At 43.3% G+C, this 13,768-nt stretch overlaps 1 protein-coding gene across 1 annotated transcript in view; it reads right to left on the bottom strand.

Moving 5' to 3' along the window:
- Window positions 1–13,768, bottom strand: part of DSCAM (DS cell adhesion molecule) — an 823,896-nt gene that overhangs the window by 110,924 nt on the left and 699,204 nt on the right. The window contains exons 17-18 of the mRNA XM_043875189.1: window positions 6,238–6,478; window positions 4,338–4,484 (exon numbers count right to left, since the gene is read on the bottom strand). Of these exons, the coding sequence (XP_043731124.1) occupies window positions 4,338–4,484; window positions 6,238–6,478 (388 nt within the window). The remainder of the gene's footprint in view (window positions 1–4,337; window positions 4,485–6,237; window positions 6,479–13,768) is intronic.

Raw genomic sequence — 13,768 nt, 5'->3', positions numbered from 1 at the left:
AAGCTCCAATGCTTTGATCACCTGATGTGAAGAGCTGACTCATAAGAAAAGACCCTGATGGTGGGAAAGATTGAAGGCAGGAGGAGAAGGGGAGAACAGAAGATGAGATGGTTGGATGGCATCCCCAACTCGATGGACATAAGTTTGAGCAAGCTCTGGGAATTGGTGAAGGACTGAAAAGCCTGGCGTGCTGTAGTCCATGGGTTTGCAAAGAGTTGGACATGACTTAGTGGCTGAACAACAACAAAGATTATACACACACACTTACACAATCAGGGAAAACATAATGCAACTCAGGAAAGGGGTTCCTGGGGGCTGTGTGCCGGGGCTAGTTATGAGAACTATACTACATCTTATGACCTCTGGTTTTGCTTTTTGTTTTTGTCTTTAAGAAGGGTCCAGGGTCTCTATGTCACAGGGGAAATACGATCTCTAATTATAGCCCAGGGAAGGCATGCCGAAGGAGCTGGCTGTTTCTGGGTGAGAAATAGTGATGTAGAAGAGAAGAGTTGAGAAGAGAAGGGCAAAGTGGGGTACCTGATCTTTTTAATACACCAGATCATGAATTACCACACTAATTGGGATTAGTGTTTGGATGTTGACTCATACTGGGGTCCACATTATTTGGGTGAGTGAATTTATCATGAACCATGAATAGGCCTACAGTCCAAACCCCTATTTAAAATTACCCCCAAGCATTTTTAAAAATCCCCAGAGCCCCTGAATCAACAACAGAAACACCTCATTCCCTCTGTTTCAAGGGTACTTTCCTGACCAGCCCATGTGGAAGAAATAAAAAGGAGAATCATGAAAAAAGTCAAATGCAAACAGCGTGCTTCATTTGTTGTTCGTTTAAGCTCCCGGTCTTCTTCATGGCTTGAACATCAATTCCTATCGTTTACTTTTCACAGTCCCAGTGGAGTAATTTAAAAATATATATATATGGGACTGTACAATGGAGATTAACACAACATTGTACATCAACTATACTTCAATAAAATAAATTTTAAAAATATATGGCAAGAATAGTGTTCAGCTGAAATCATGAGTAAAACAATATAAAATGAATACAGAAAAGAAATTCAGAAACCATACTATTTACAGTATAAAAGTTCTTTTTAAACTTTATGTTTTAACAGAAAATACTTTTTATGTATTTATTTATACCCTCCCTCATTCTTAAAGGGTTTTCAGGAAGGAACCAAAATGGGTGGAACTGATTCCCCCCACCCATCTCCCTGACTTGCCAGCATCACACCAAAAGCCCAGTTTGGCACCTAAGTGTTGCTTGATTCAGAATCTGTCTTTTTTGTCTGGAAGAAAGAGAGGAGGGTCGAAAAGCAGTTGGATTCAGACGAAATGGGGCCGGTTTCCCAGTAATCTCAGAGAAGCTGCTTCTGTCTTTAAAATTCTTCGACTTTCACATAATAAAATATGCAGAAATTTCATGGACATATTGTATATTTAACTGTCCTAGCAAGTGAATTAACCATTTTTGTTTTATCTGGTCATATTAGCAAGAAGAAAATGCTTTTTTATGCCTATTTTTGAAAGTATTTGGGGAAAATACAAACCACAGGGGTAGTAACAATGTCCTTCTCAGCCTGCCTGAGTGTGTGAGTGTGTGAGTGTGTGTGTGGTGTGTTCTCAAGCATAGCAGGTACAACCTTTACACAAACACGATGTGTTCCATGTCTGTGGGTACCTCGGAGCCACAGTCTGAGGAATTCGTGCAGAAGAATCCATGAATTCTATGACATTCCCTGCTAATTCCCAAATGTTAGCTCTCAGGGGTATCAGATAAAATGTTGCTGCTCATAGCAGGCTTACATTGCTGAGAGTTTTTTTCTTTTGGAGATTAAGAGTAGAACTTGTACATTAGGCACTAAATCACATCACCTTGATCTTCATACAGGGAGTAGAAGTATCTTTAGAAACTATACGCAATTCCAAGCATTCTTTATTCAGTCTTTAATTTTTAAATATTCAAGTTTTTAAAGCTGTAAAATATAAAGTTGACTAGATCATATTAACCACAGCATCCATCATAGAACTAAGATGGTTCACTCATATTAGCAAATATGAGTGAAATGTGAAAATATGATGAATAGTCACCACTGGATTATGGAAATATTTCTAAAAAGAACAAAAAGGGAACAATCTTAGTATAATCCTAACTTCAGATATGTCGGTTAGGGTGTTTAATTTAATCTGACTCAATATGAGGATTAGAATCAGAAGAAGAAATGATATATTACGGTACTATGTCAGTAAAATAGATAATATGCAATTTTTTTTTTTTGCTCTGTACTTTACATCTGGGGCCTCCCTGATGGAGCAGATGGTAAAGAATTGGTCAGCCAATGCAGGAGACATGGGTTTGATCCCTGGGTCAGGAAGATACCCTCAAGAAGGAAATGGCAACCCACTCCAGGATTCTTGTCTGGAGAACCCCATGGACAGAGGAGCTACAGTCCTGGTGTCATAATGAGTTGGACACAGCTGAGCAACTAAACAACAACATACTTGACATCCATGCGAATTTTTAAAGCTCTTTTTGGGGGATGAGGTGAAGTGAGTCATCTGTTTAATTCCGTCCCTCGGTGGGGCTGGCTGTGCATTACTGGGCTTGTGGTTCTTTATTTCAGCGCATCCTCCCCGTCTCACTAGACTAGAGCATCCATCTGAGAGAGCTGCATCCTCAGCGTCCGGCAAGAGCTTTGCGCCGAGATGCTCAGAAGGTGAATCAATGTCTCCCCCTGCTGGCGCTGTGCAAAGTGCTACCCTGGACACCAGGAGGAATTGGGGCTGATCCTCAGCTCTGAGATGCAAGTCTGGTCACAGACATAAAGGGCTCAGTCAGCCCCGGACCCAGCTGTGTACTTAGCACATTAATTAAGCTGCCTTTGCTGAGGTGTCTTCCATCATTCTCGCACCATGGCAACCCGATCCAGGATTCCTGCCTGGGAAACGCTATGGAGGGAGGAGCCTGCGGGCTACAGTCCATGGGGTCACAAAGAGTCGGACACGACTAAACTACTGAGCACAAGAGTGGATCCCTGCAGCCTCTGAGGCCCCGTGTGTTTCGTTTACCTGGGTGAAGACAGTGGCCTGGTTGTCAGAGCAGACCCGGGCGGGCCTGAGCAGAGGCAGGAGGTGCTCCGGGGACCTCGACTGAGACTAGCAGAAGGGCTGAAAGAAGCCCCAGATAAGGGGGGGAGGCACCCTGGGAGCTGGGGGCGAAGGGAGGAGGCTGGAAACGGGGCCTGGGGAAGGGAGCAGGCATGGGAGGCCCCAGCCTTGGTCCAAAGCGGAGAGCAGGGCCTTTCCTGTTAGGGGCTGCAGTCCAGGGTGAGCCTGTCCTGCTCCTGGAGTGGGGCTCAGCCTGGCTCAGGGCACCTACCCTCTGCAAGCGGAGACAGAGCTGTGTTCTGCCTGAGATGCTTGGAGCCCCAGTCTTGCTATCCTCCCAGCTGACCATCTTTTGTCCTACATCCTGCCCCTAAACAGGAGGATTTTGTCCCACAACTTGAAAGCAAAGAAAGAAGAAAAAAGAAAGAAAGAAAGAAACAAGAAGAATGAAGAAAGAGAGGATAGAGGAGGGGAAAAAAAGAGAAAGGAGCCCCAAAATGGAGGGTTTGGGATAAAATGTCTCCTCGCAGGGATAATAATACCCTCTGGTTCCAGTATTCTTCCTGAACCCCTTCCAGTTCAACTGCGGGAGCTCAAGGACTTTCTCTGCTGAGTCCTGTCAGGAACAGGAAGGGGTCAGTCTTTTAGGACACACATCACGTAGAACTTTCTAGATACGGATCAAGGTTTCGGTGCTGCCTACAGAGGCTTGACATAGATAGTCATAATTAGGAAAACACATCTATTCCTAGATATCCCAAGTGCCAGCCACCCCCTCCTATCCTTCAAATTTGGAAAGTATATGCTGTTTTAAAAAGGGCTTCCTGGGTGGCTCAGTAGTAAAGAATCTGCCTGCAACGCCGGAGACACAGGCTCAATACCTGGGTCGAGGAGATCATCTGCAGAAGGGAATGGCTACCAGCTCCAGTATTCTCGCCTAGAAAATCCCATGGACAGAGAAGCCTGGCGGGCTATAGTCCATGAGGTTGTAAAAAAGACCCAGACATGATTTAGGGACTAAAACACCAGCACCAATGTTTTAAACAGCTATACACACCTGTTAAAATGTCAGATATGAGACAAGAACAGAACAGTGTGAGGAAGGAGGAAAGTACCCAGCGATAAAGAAGTGCCCAGCCTGTACTGAATCCCAGGGCAGGAGGGGGCATGTACAAATTCCATCGCCCGTCATTTAATCCTCTTACCTCCGTCCATGAGGTTGGCCCAGTAAATGACTCTGAACCCCTGGAGAATTCCATTCAAGGCTTCCTTGGAAAGCGTGGACCAGGATATTGATATGCTTTCTGGTGATGTTGCTATGGCTTGGACATTTTCGGGGGGGTAACTGGGCACTGAAATGAGATAATTAGACTCTATAAAAACTGTCGGTGGTTTAATTAGCAAACCAATACTGAATAAGCAACATAAGTTTAATATTTCAAAAGTGCAAGCAAAAGAAAAAAAAATTGCACTCAATCCCCCAAATTAAGGGGAAAAATGAGTACCACTTTCCTATACAAATAGGATAACTCAGTAAAATACAATGACTTCATATGACTTTCAGTGTCTCTCTTTGCAGAATAACTGCTTCACTTTTAAGCAGCTCGTCCCTGGCTTAGAGAGTTGAGAACACTTCTGACCCTATTGCATGAATTAAAGACCATTACTGGTCTGGCTTATTTCCCCATCATTCTTGCAAACTATTGTGAGGATGAGGTGGTTAGATGGCATCACTGACACAAAGGACATGTGTTTGAGCAGACTCCAGGGGATAGTTGAGGATAGAGGGATAGTTGAGGATAGAGGAACTGCAGTCCATGGGGTGGCAAGGAGTTGGACAAGACTTAGCAACTGAACAACAAGAATAATACAGTAATACAGTAATAATGTTGAGTAATATCTGAAGTGTAAATTGAAAGCTCACAAGCAGACATGTCGTACTTACTGCTCCAACCCCAGCAGTGCCCCTTTCAATCCTAGACCATCCATCAGAGGAAAGAGAAAATGGACTAGGATAGAGGCTAGAAAGATATTTCACATTGAGTTTATGCAAACCTTAAACATCATGACTGGGAAAGGGGGAAAATTAATGACTGAATCACAAACATCAATGAAAAATAAACATCAAAGTGAAAACCCAGAGGCCTATCTAACCACAACTGCAAGGACTATGAATATGGAAAGAAAATCCTGGATTTCCACTTACTAGCTCTCCCTATAAAAATGGTTGGGATTTTTTTTTTCCCCCTCAGTTCTTTAGGTCAGAAATTATAGATGCAAGTTACCACGTATATTCTCAAAGCACAAGAGGTAGCTGCCATGCAAGCCTTTTGCAGGAAAATCTGCCACCTCCTGCTGCAGCTAACTCGGTGTTTGGCCTGTGTACCTAAACGATGATGCTTCTAGACACCAGGGTTCTCCCTGGTTTTCTTTTTTTCAATTCTTCATTTTTTTTTCATTTATTTTTATTAGTTGGAGGCTAATTACTTTACAATATTGTAGTGGTTTTTGTCATACATTGACTTGAATTAGCCATGGATTTACATGTATTCTCCATCCTGATCCCCCCTCCCACCTCCCTCTCCCTGATTTTCATGCACTGCTGGAGAATGTGAGCTTTTAGGCGGTCAACGTGGCAGGGTACATTAATTACTTATGGCCACTAGGGGGCGCGCGGTCACCGTGAGATTAGATCCCGGAAGCCTGCTCATGTCTGTTCTCTGGTCTTAGAATGCTTGAAAATAAAAAACAATGATTAAAAAAGAAGAAAGAAAGAAAAAAAAAGGGGGGGGGGAGCCCTCCTTAACATTGACTTATGAGACATTTTTAGAAAATCGGATTTCTACATTGTGCCCAGACTGCTCCAGTCATAGAGGAAGGTTTGAATTCACTTGGGAGAAGCCCACCTCTTGGGCTTGAAATGCGGGAGAAAGGTGCTGAAAAGGGAGTGCATTCGGCTTTTCCATCAGGATGCGTCCAGGGCGCTGAATCCAGGCAGCCCGCGAGTTAATTAGGACATGCTCCCCAGCGCTGGAAGAAAGCCCCGGTTCCAGCCGGCTAGGCTGACATCACCCCTGCACAGCCTCCAGGGGGCCAGGCACCTACCGTCCTCGAGGGTGGTGGTGATGATTTCCTGAGAAGAAGGCCCCGTCCCGGCCCGGTTGCAGGCCTGCACCACCAGGCCGTACTGGGTGAACTTGTTGAGGTTGTCCAGGGTGTAAATCTCACTGTCCCCCGTGGTGTCGATACTGATGATGTTGAACTGGAAGTTCCCCCCGGTGCTGTACTCCCGGTAACCAATCTGGTAGCCACGGATAATCCCGTTTTGCAAATGTTTCTTGGGAGCCTGAGCAGGAAAGAGAAGAACAAATACCATATATTAACACATATATGTGGAATCTTAAAAAAAAAAAAAAATGGTACAGACGAATCTGTTTGCAGGGTAGGATAGAGATGCTGACATCGAGAATGGACATATAGACACAGGTGGAAATGAGAGGGTAGGATGAATTGAGACAGTAGCATTGACATATATACACCACCATGTGTAAAATAGACAGCCAGTGGAAAGCTGCTGTATATTGCAGGGAGCTCAGCTCTGCGCTCTGTGATGGGCTGGGTAGCGGGGGTAGGGAGGTTCACGAAGGAGGAGATACATGTACATGTGTAGCTGATTCACATTGTTTTACAGTAGAAACTAACACGACATTGTGAAGCAACTTTATTCTGATTCAAAAAAATTACACAGAAAAAAAAAGGAATATTTGAGGTGGGACAGGAGGTAAATCAGCGCCTGCCTACCTCATAGGGAGCCAAAAATGAAATTGAATGAGCATGAAAATCATACAGATGTGACAGTAGTAATGGCAGCTATAGCAGCAAACTCATTCCTAGAGGATGCTCGTGGCCAGGTGCTCTGACTTCACCTGCGTGGATAGACCCAGCCCTCCCCACAGCCTGGGACGCAGCACCTCAGGACCCCCACGGACACAGGAGACCACACAAACAGGAGAGACAGGAGGGGAATCCGAGGCACAGCCTGTGCACCCAGTTCCTCTGTCAAGCTGCAGGGCCGCTGGCTGCTCTAAGTGGTGGTGGAGTTTCAAAAGACAGATTGAGTTTGTGGTACCTCAGCCTACATCCACCATCATCTGGTGAGACGGATGTTCACGTGTTCACCCAGCAAAATGGACTGAGATCCACTCGGCCACATGGTCCCAACAGAAGTGACTTTTTTAAAAAGGTCCCTGCTGCATGGAGCTTATACTCTCATGGAATATTCCAGAATAAAGGCGTTTCCAGGTTGAAAGCTGAATGTGAACAGGGGTCCACCCCTGGCAAGAAGGCAAACCTCTTTCATTAAGGTCTGAGTCATTCTGGAATCATTTTATGGTGATTTAAGCTGGGCAAGGAAAGGCTGGAGCTAGCTTCTCTCTGATAAGGATAAAGGGGTCAGTCTAGTAGAAGACAGAACGGTTTTCACTGCTATGTTGAATTTATTTATTTTTTTTAAGAATCCAGACTTTTTTCAAGTATGTTTTAAGAACAACATCAAAGTGATTCTCTATAGTGACAGAGGTATTATACGTTTTCAGACAATCAACAGATATATGGGTGTATGTGTGAGTATGTGTGTGTCTTTGTATTATGTCTGTGTGTGCATATGTAGGCGCATATATGTGTATGTGTGTGAATGTGTCTGTGCACGTGTGTGTATTTGAGTACAAGTTGTGGCTCTCTCAGGGCTCTGAAAAGCTTTCTCAGCCCTGAAAATGTTTACAACCCTGTTGGAGAGAGGAAATAAACACTTAGGAAGCTGGAGAGAAATCTGAAGTGCCCAAGTGTGTGGCAGTGGACAGGAGGCTAGCAGGCGTCCAGAAAGCGGTGAAATGAGAGTGGTCTGAAGCAGTCAGAAGATGCTGACCACAGGCGGGCCTGGAAGAATGGCCAGGGCTCCGGAAAGGGAGGGAGGGCGTGGGGTGAGAGAGAGACAGAGCAGCAAGAATGGACGGTGGGGAGAGATGAGGAGTGCACAGGGTGAGGAATGGCAGGCAGAGAACAGACAAGGTGGATCTGCCCTGGTTGGGGCAGGGCTGGGGGATCGCCCTGGACAACCGACAGGAAGAAGTTCAAGAGCAGATAGCAGCACGAATTCAGCAAATGTCTGTGAACTGCTCATTATGCCGGCTTCCTCATGGAATGAATGTCTTCGGCTGTCTTTAAGAATCTGTCTGAGTTACACAAGAGCAGTAAAATCCCATCTTTTTTCCAAGCAAGTTTCCTCATTTATTGTTTTCTTGAATCCCATTGCTTTGCTCAACAGCCCATTGGGTATCATGCGTCTGCATAGTCTAAATAGATATCAAAGAAACAGCCCTAGAAACCATCATTTCTGCAGTCAAGTTGGAACTTACAGACCTTGATGTAAAAGCTCACACCTTTTTTATCCGAAGCAGATGTCTGTGCTTTCCTGTTTTGCATCAATGAATCACAACTTTTCATCTTGCTTTTCGCTTTGCTAAAAATCAGATCTAAAGATTTCAGATTTTGAGACTTCCATTACCTGGAATTTGTTTTACCTCAATTGCTTAACCAATTAACCAGTTAACAATTTAACCAATTAATAAAATTAATTTCCCTCCAAAAGCCATGGATAAATCAAATGTAAAACAAAGATATTCCTCCTATTTCACATAGTTTTTTCATGTTAAATACATCACTCACCCAAATGTAAAGAATTTTTTTTTTTAATTTATAAAGTATTCTAATTTTTCAATGGGCTCCCTGTGACAATTTAAGACTCCCTAAGATGCCAAGTCTGGATCCCAGGACAGGAGCTGTGGAGTCTGATCAGGTAGGAGGTAAATACCCACAAGAGAGTGTTTGCACAGAGCACCCAGTTTAGCCGAATCTTCTATAAGCAGAGGGCCCTGCTGGTTGACATTTCCCTTCTTGGATTTAGGGGGATTAATCACACCTGTGATCTGGCTGCACAGGTAGGTGGAGATATCTTTCGTTTTTCTCTCTCCATGGGTGAAAACACACTCTAACTAGCTTAAGCAGAGGTTTAGTTCTGGTTGAGTTTAAGTATTTTGAGCAGAATAAATATAATATTTTTTACATTTTTCATAGAAATACATTTTAGTCCTGCTAATTCTGCAGCAGTAGGAAGGTTATTTTTGCTTAGTAGGTTCTTCTGCAAAATATTTTGTAGAAAATATTTTTTATAATACTAAAAGTATATAGCCAACCTTCCTATGTAATTGCTATTCAAATTTTGATGACATTCCTATCTAAGTCAAGTTGAAATTTGTTTTTGTTTCCCACATGGTTGTCTTCATACTCTACAGAGTTTAGTGTCTGATTTTTTCATTTAATATGCTATTATGATCATATTTCATGTTTATGGTCTTTAAAAATCATATGCCATGTTTTATTGAACCATTTTTCCATCGTGGGGGATGTTGTTTTTTGTAACTTATTTCCTATCACAAATTAACCTTTGTGATACAGTGCATCTGTTTAAGTTTGTTTATTGGACTGAAGTCCCAGAAGTGGATGGGTGTCTTATTTCAAGGAATTGTGTTTCAACTGACTGTTAATGAGATAGCATTATTTGTTGTTATTTTTTCAGATGTGGTAACTAACTTAAGGGATTGTGTTTATCACAAAGAACAAGGGAGAGAATTCCCCTCCAGGTTTCTGGATATTCTGATTTTGAAGAGATATATGTTGAACAGATACAGGTGAGTTATTTGAGGGTATACATTTGAAGGTATGTATATGGAGTGAGAAGTCAAGTGGGCCCTAGGAAAAATCACTATGAACAAAGCTAGGTGGAATTCCAGCTGAGCTATTTCAAATCCTAAAAGATGATGCTTTTAAAGTACTGCAATCAGTAAATCTATGGCTGATTCATGTCAATGTATGGCAAAAACCACTACAATACTGTAAAGTAATTAGCCTCCAACTAGTAAAATAAATGAAAAAAAAAAAAGTACTGTACTCAATATGCTAGCAAATTTGGAAAACTCAATGGTGGCCACAGGACTGGAAAAGGTCAGTTTTCATTCCAATCCCAAAGAAGGACAATGCCAAAAATGTTCAAAGTACTGCAAAATTGCATTCATTTCATATGCTATCAAAGTAATTCTCAAATTTGCGAAGCTAGGCTTCAACAGTATGTGAACTGAGAACTTCCAAATATTCAAGTCGGATTTAGAAAAGGCAGAGGAATCAGAGATCAAATTGCCAACATCCATTGGATGGTAGAAAAAGAGAATTCCAGAAAAACATCTCCTTCTGCTTCACTGACTATGCTAAAGCCTTTGACTGTGTATATCACAACAAGCTGTGGAAAATTCTTATCAGATGGGAATATAAGACATCTTACCTGGCTCCTGTGAAACCTGCATGCAGGTCAAGAAGCAACTGTTAGGACCAGGCATGGAACAATGGACTGGTTCCAAATTGAGAAGGAGTATGTCAAGGGTGTATATTGTTACCCTCCTTATTTAACCTGTATGCAGAACAGAGTTCAGTTCAGTTCAGTCACTCAGTCATTTCCAACTTTTTGTGACTCCATGGACTGCAGCACACTAGGCCTCCCTGCCCATCACCAACTCCTGGAGTTTGCTCAGACTCATGTCTATCAAGTTGGTGATGCCATCTAACCATCTCATCCTTGTTGTCCCCTTCTCCTCCTGCCTTCAATCATTACCAGCATCAGGGTTTTTCCCAATGAGTCAGCTTTTCACCAATACTTTGGTGGCTAAAGTATTGGAACCTCAGCATCAGTCTTTCCAATGAATTATTAGGACTGATTTCCTTTAGGATGAACTGGTTGGATCTCCTTGCAATCCAAGGGACTCTCAAGAGTCTTTTCCAACACCACAGTTCAAAAGCATCAGTTTGTCAGCACTCAGGTTTCTTTATGGTCCAACTCTCACATCCATACATGACTACTGGAAAAGCCACAGTTTTGACTAGATGGATATGCAGAGTACATTATGTGAAATGCTGAGCTGGATGTAGCATAAGCTGGAATCAAGATTGCTGGGAGAAAAATCAATAATCAATCTCAGATATACAGATGACACCACTTTCATGGCAGAAAGTGAAGAGGAACTAAAGAGCCTCTTGATGAAAGTGAAAGAAAAGAGTGAAGAAGCTGGCTTAAAACTCAACATTCAAAAAACTAAGATCATGGCATCTGGTCCTATCACTTCATGGCAAACAGATGGGGAAACAACAGAAAGAGTAACAAATTTTACTTTCTTGGGCTCCACAATCACTGTAGATGGTGAATGCAGCCTTGAAATCAAGAGACACTCGCTCCTTGGAAAAAAATCCATGAAAAACCTAGATAGCATATTAAAAAGCAGAGACATTCCTTTGCTGACAAAAGTCCCTATAGTCAAAGCTATGGCGTGCTGCAGTCCACGGGGTCGCCAAGAGTCAGACACGATAGTGACTAAACAACAACCATCAGCTCAGCAAGAACTGACCACCTCCATCTCCTCTTATGGTCACCCTGAACATATCAAATATCTGGATTCCAAGAACTTGACTGCAAGCACCAAGAGCACAAATATTCCTAAAAAAAAATTTGAAATCTGATCCACTGCCCTGGCCACATCAGGACTTCAGCACAGTGGCCGTTCTCAAAAAGTGTTATTGTAGATAAAGAAGAGACTGGTTCTGAGCATTTCTTGTTGTTTAGTCACTCAGTCATGTGACTCCTTGCAGCCCCATGGACTGCAGCACACCAGGTTTCCCTGTCCTTCACCGTCTTCCATAGTTTGCTCAAATTCATGTCCATCAAGTCGTTGATGCCATCCAACCATCTCATCCTCTGTCACCCCCTTCTTCTCCTGCCCTCAATCTTTCCCACCATCAGGGTCTTTTCCAATGAGTCAGCTCTTCACCATCAACTGGCCAAAGTATTAAAACTTCAGCTTCAGCATCAGTCTTTCCAATGAAGATTCAGAGTTGATTTCCTTTAGGATTGACTGATTTGATCATCTGAGCATTTATGAGGTCTAAAAAAGTGATGGGTAAGAATGACCTTAGGTGAAGGTTTATATCTTACTGAATATAAGTAAGTGGTAGGAATGAGGAGGGTATAAAGGCAGAGGAGCTGCCTAGACACCAGACCCATGACACAGCTCTTTAACAAAGGCCTGGGTCAGCCAGTTCAGAGGGAATTCTTAGGCAGTGTGTCCCAGTCTGGACACTGGGTGCAAGTTGAGATCTGGTTTCCATGCCGATATGTTACATGGTGGCCAATCCATCAAGATGGGAGATCCAGACAAAATTTGAAGGAATGTGAAAGTGTTAATTGCTCAGTCATGTCCCACTCTTTGTGACTCCATGGACTGTACCCACCAGGCTCCCCTGTCCATGGAATTTTCCAGGCAAGAATACTGGAGTGCGTTGTCTTTTCCTTCTCCAGGGGATCTTCCTGACCCAGGGATTGAACCTGGGTCTCCTGCATTACCGGCAGATTCTTTACCATCTGAGCAGGATTTGGAGGGGTCCATGTCATTTCCTAGGCCATATCAGGGAAGAAAATAGCTTCTGAAGAGCTAATTTATCTGGAAAATGTTGTCAATTTTTGTTTCCTGCTTAAAATAAGGATTCCAGAAGTCTCTTCACTTGTCAGCCAACCAGTGGGTTATACAAGTTTACAATAAGGATCCTTGAAGACAGGCCAATGGATTTATAGCAAACCTCTCCTGGCAACCAGCCCTCTCAATACCTATTAGGGAAGAAGTTAGAAAATAAGTGATTGGAAAAAACAAACAACCTAAAGCGAAGGAGGGCTCCCTTTACTCCATAATCAAGAATTCAAGAATCTGAGTGTCTTTGCAGGCAGGAAGATGCTGCTGTTTACAGATGGCTTTGACGTGTGAGTGTTCTGGTTTTATGTTTTCTCAAATCCCTTCGAATGCACTGCAATTCCAAAAGAAGGCTTTAGCTGTCCACTGCTGTTTCTCTTGTGAGAACTCATTATTTTTCTGTGTTGAATTTTCCTCTTCCTTTCCTTCACCTTTGCATCAGGAACGATTCAGACCTCTTTTCATTTGTCTCATTTATCTGCCTTCTGTGGCACTCTCTCTCCCCTTCCAGCCTTGACAGTTTTTTTTTTTTTCTCCTGTGGTCTCCCTAAACAGCCTTCTTTCATCTTTCCAGGAGCTCTTTCTCCAGCCTCCAAATCCCTCCCAACCCCCACTTCCTTTAAGAAACTGTCTCTTTTGATCTCCATGACAACAGGAGCCCTGTGTCAATTTATTCCTGTGGTTCGCAAGTGCCTGTATTTTATGTGTCCACCGGAATCAGCCTGCAAGATGCCTGTGGCAGAGTTTCTGCTCCTTACAGAGATGGGAAAATCAGGGATGAGCAAACGCTCACAGCACCACCAGCGTGGATGTGATGGATTAGAAGCGGCATCTCCAGTTCAGAAAACCACCGGCCAGGTCCTGTTTCCAGCACGCTCCCCTCCCCTTGCTCTCTGCTGGTGGGTGAGTGGACCGTCCTGGATGTCAACATCCAGCTGCTGGCCTGGGGAGCCCGAGGCCTCCACTGCAGAGTCCCACACTTGGAACACTGCATCAAGCCAGCATGTCGAGTGACT

This window comes from Cervus elaphus, chromosome 19 (assembly GCF_910594005.1).
Source record: "Cervus elaphus chromosome 19, mCerEla1.1, whole genome shotgun sequence".
NCBI lineage: Eukaryota > Metazoa > Chordata > Mammalia > Artiodactyla > Cervidae > Cervus > Cervus elaphus.
Note: the sequence above shows the minus strand (reverse complement) of the source record. Positions and strands in the feature narration are given on the sequence as shown.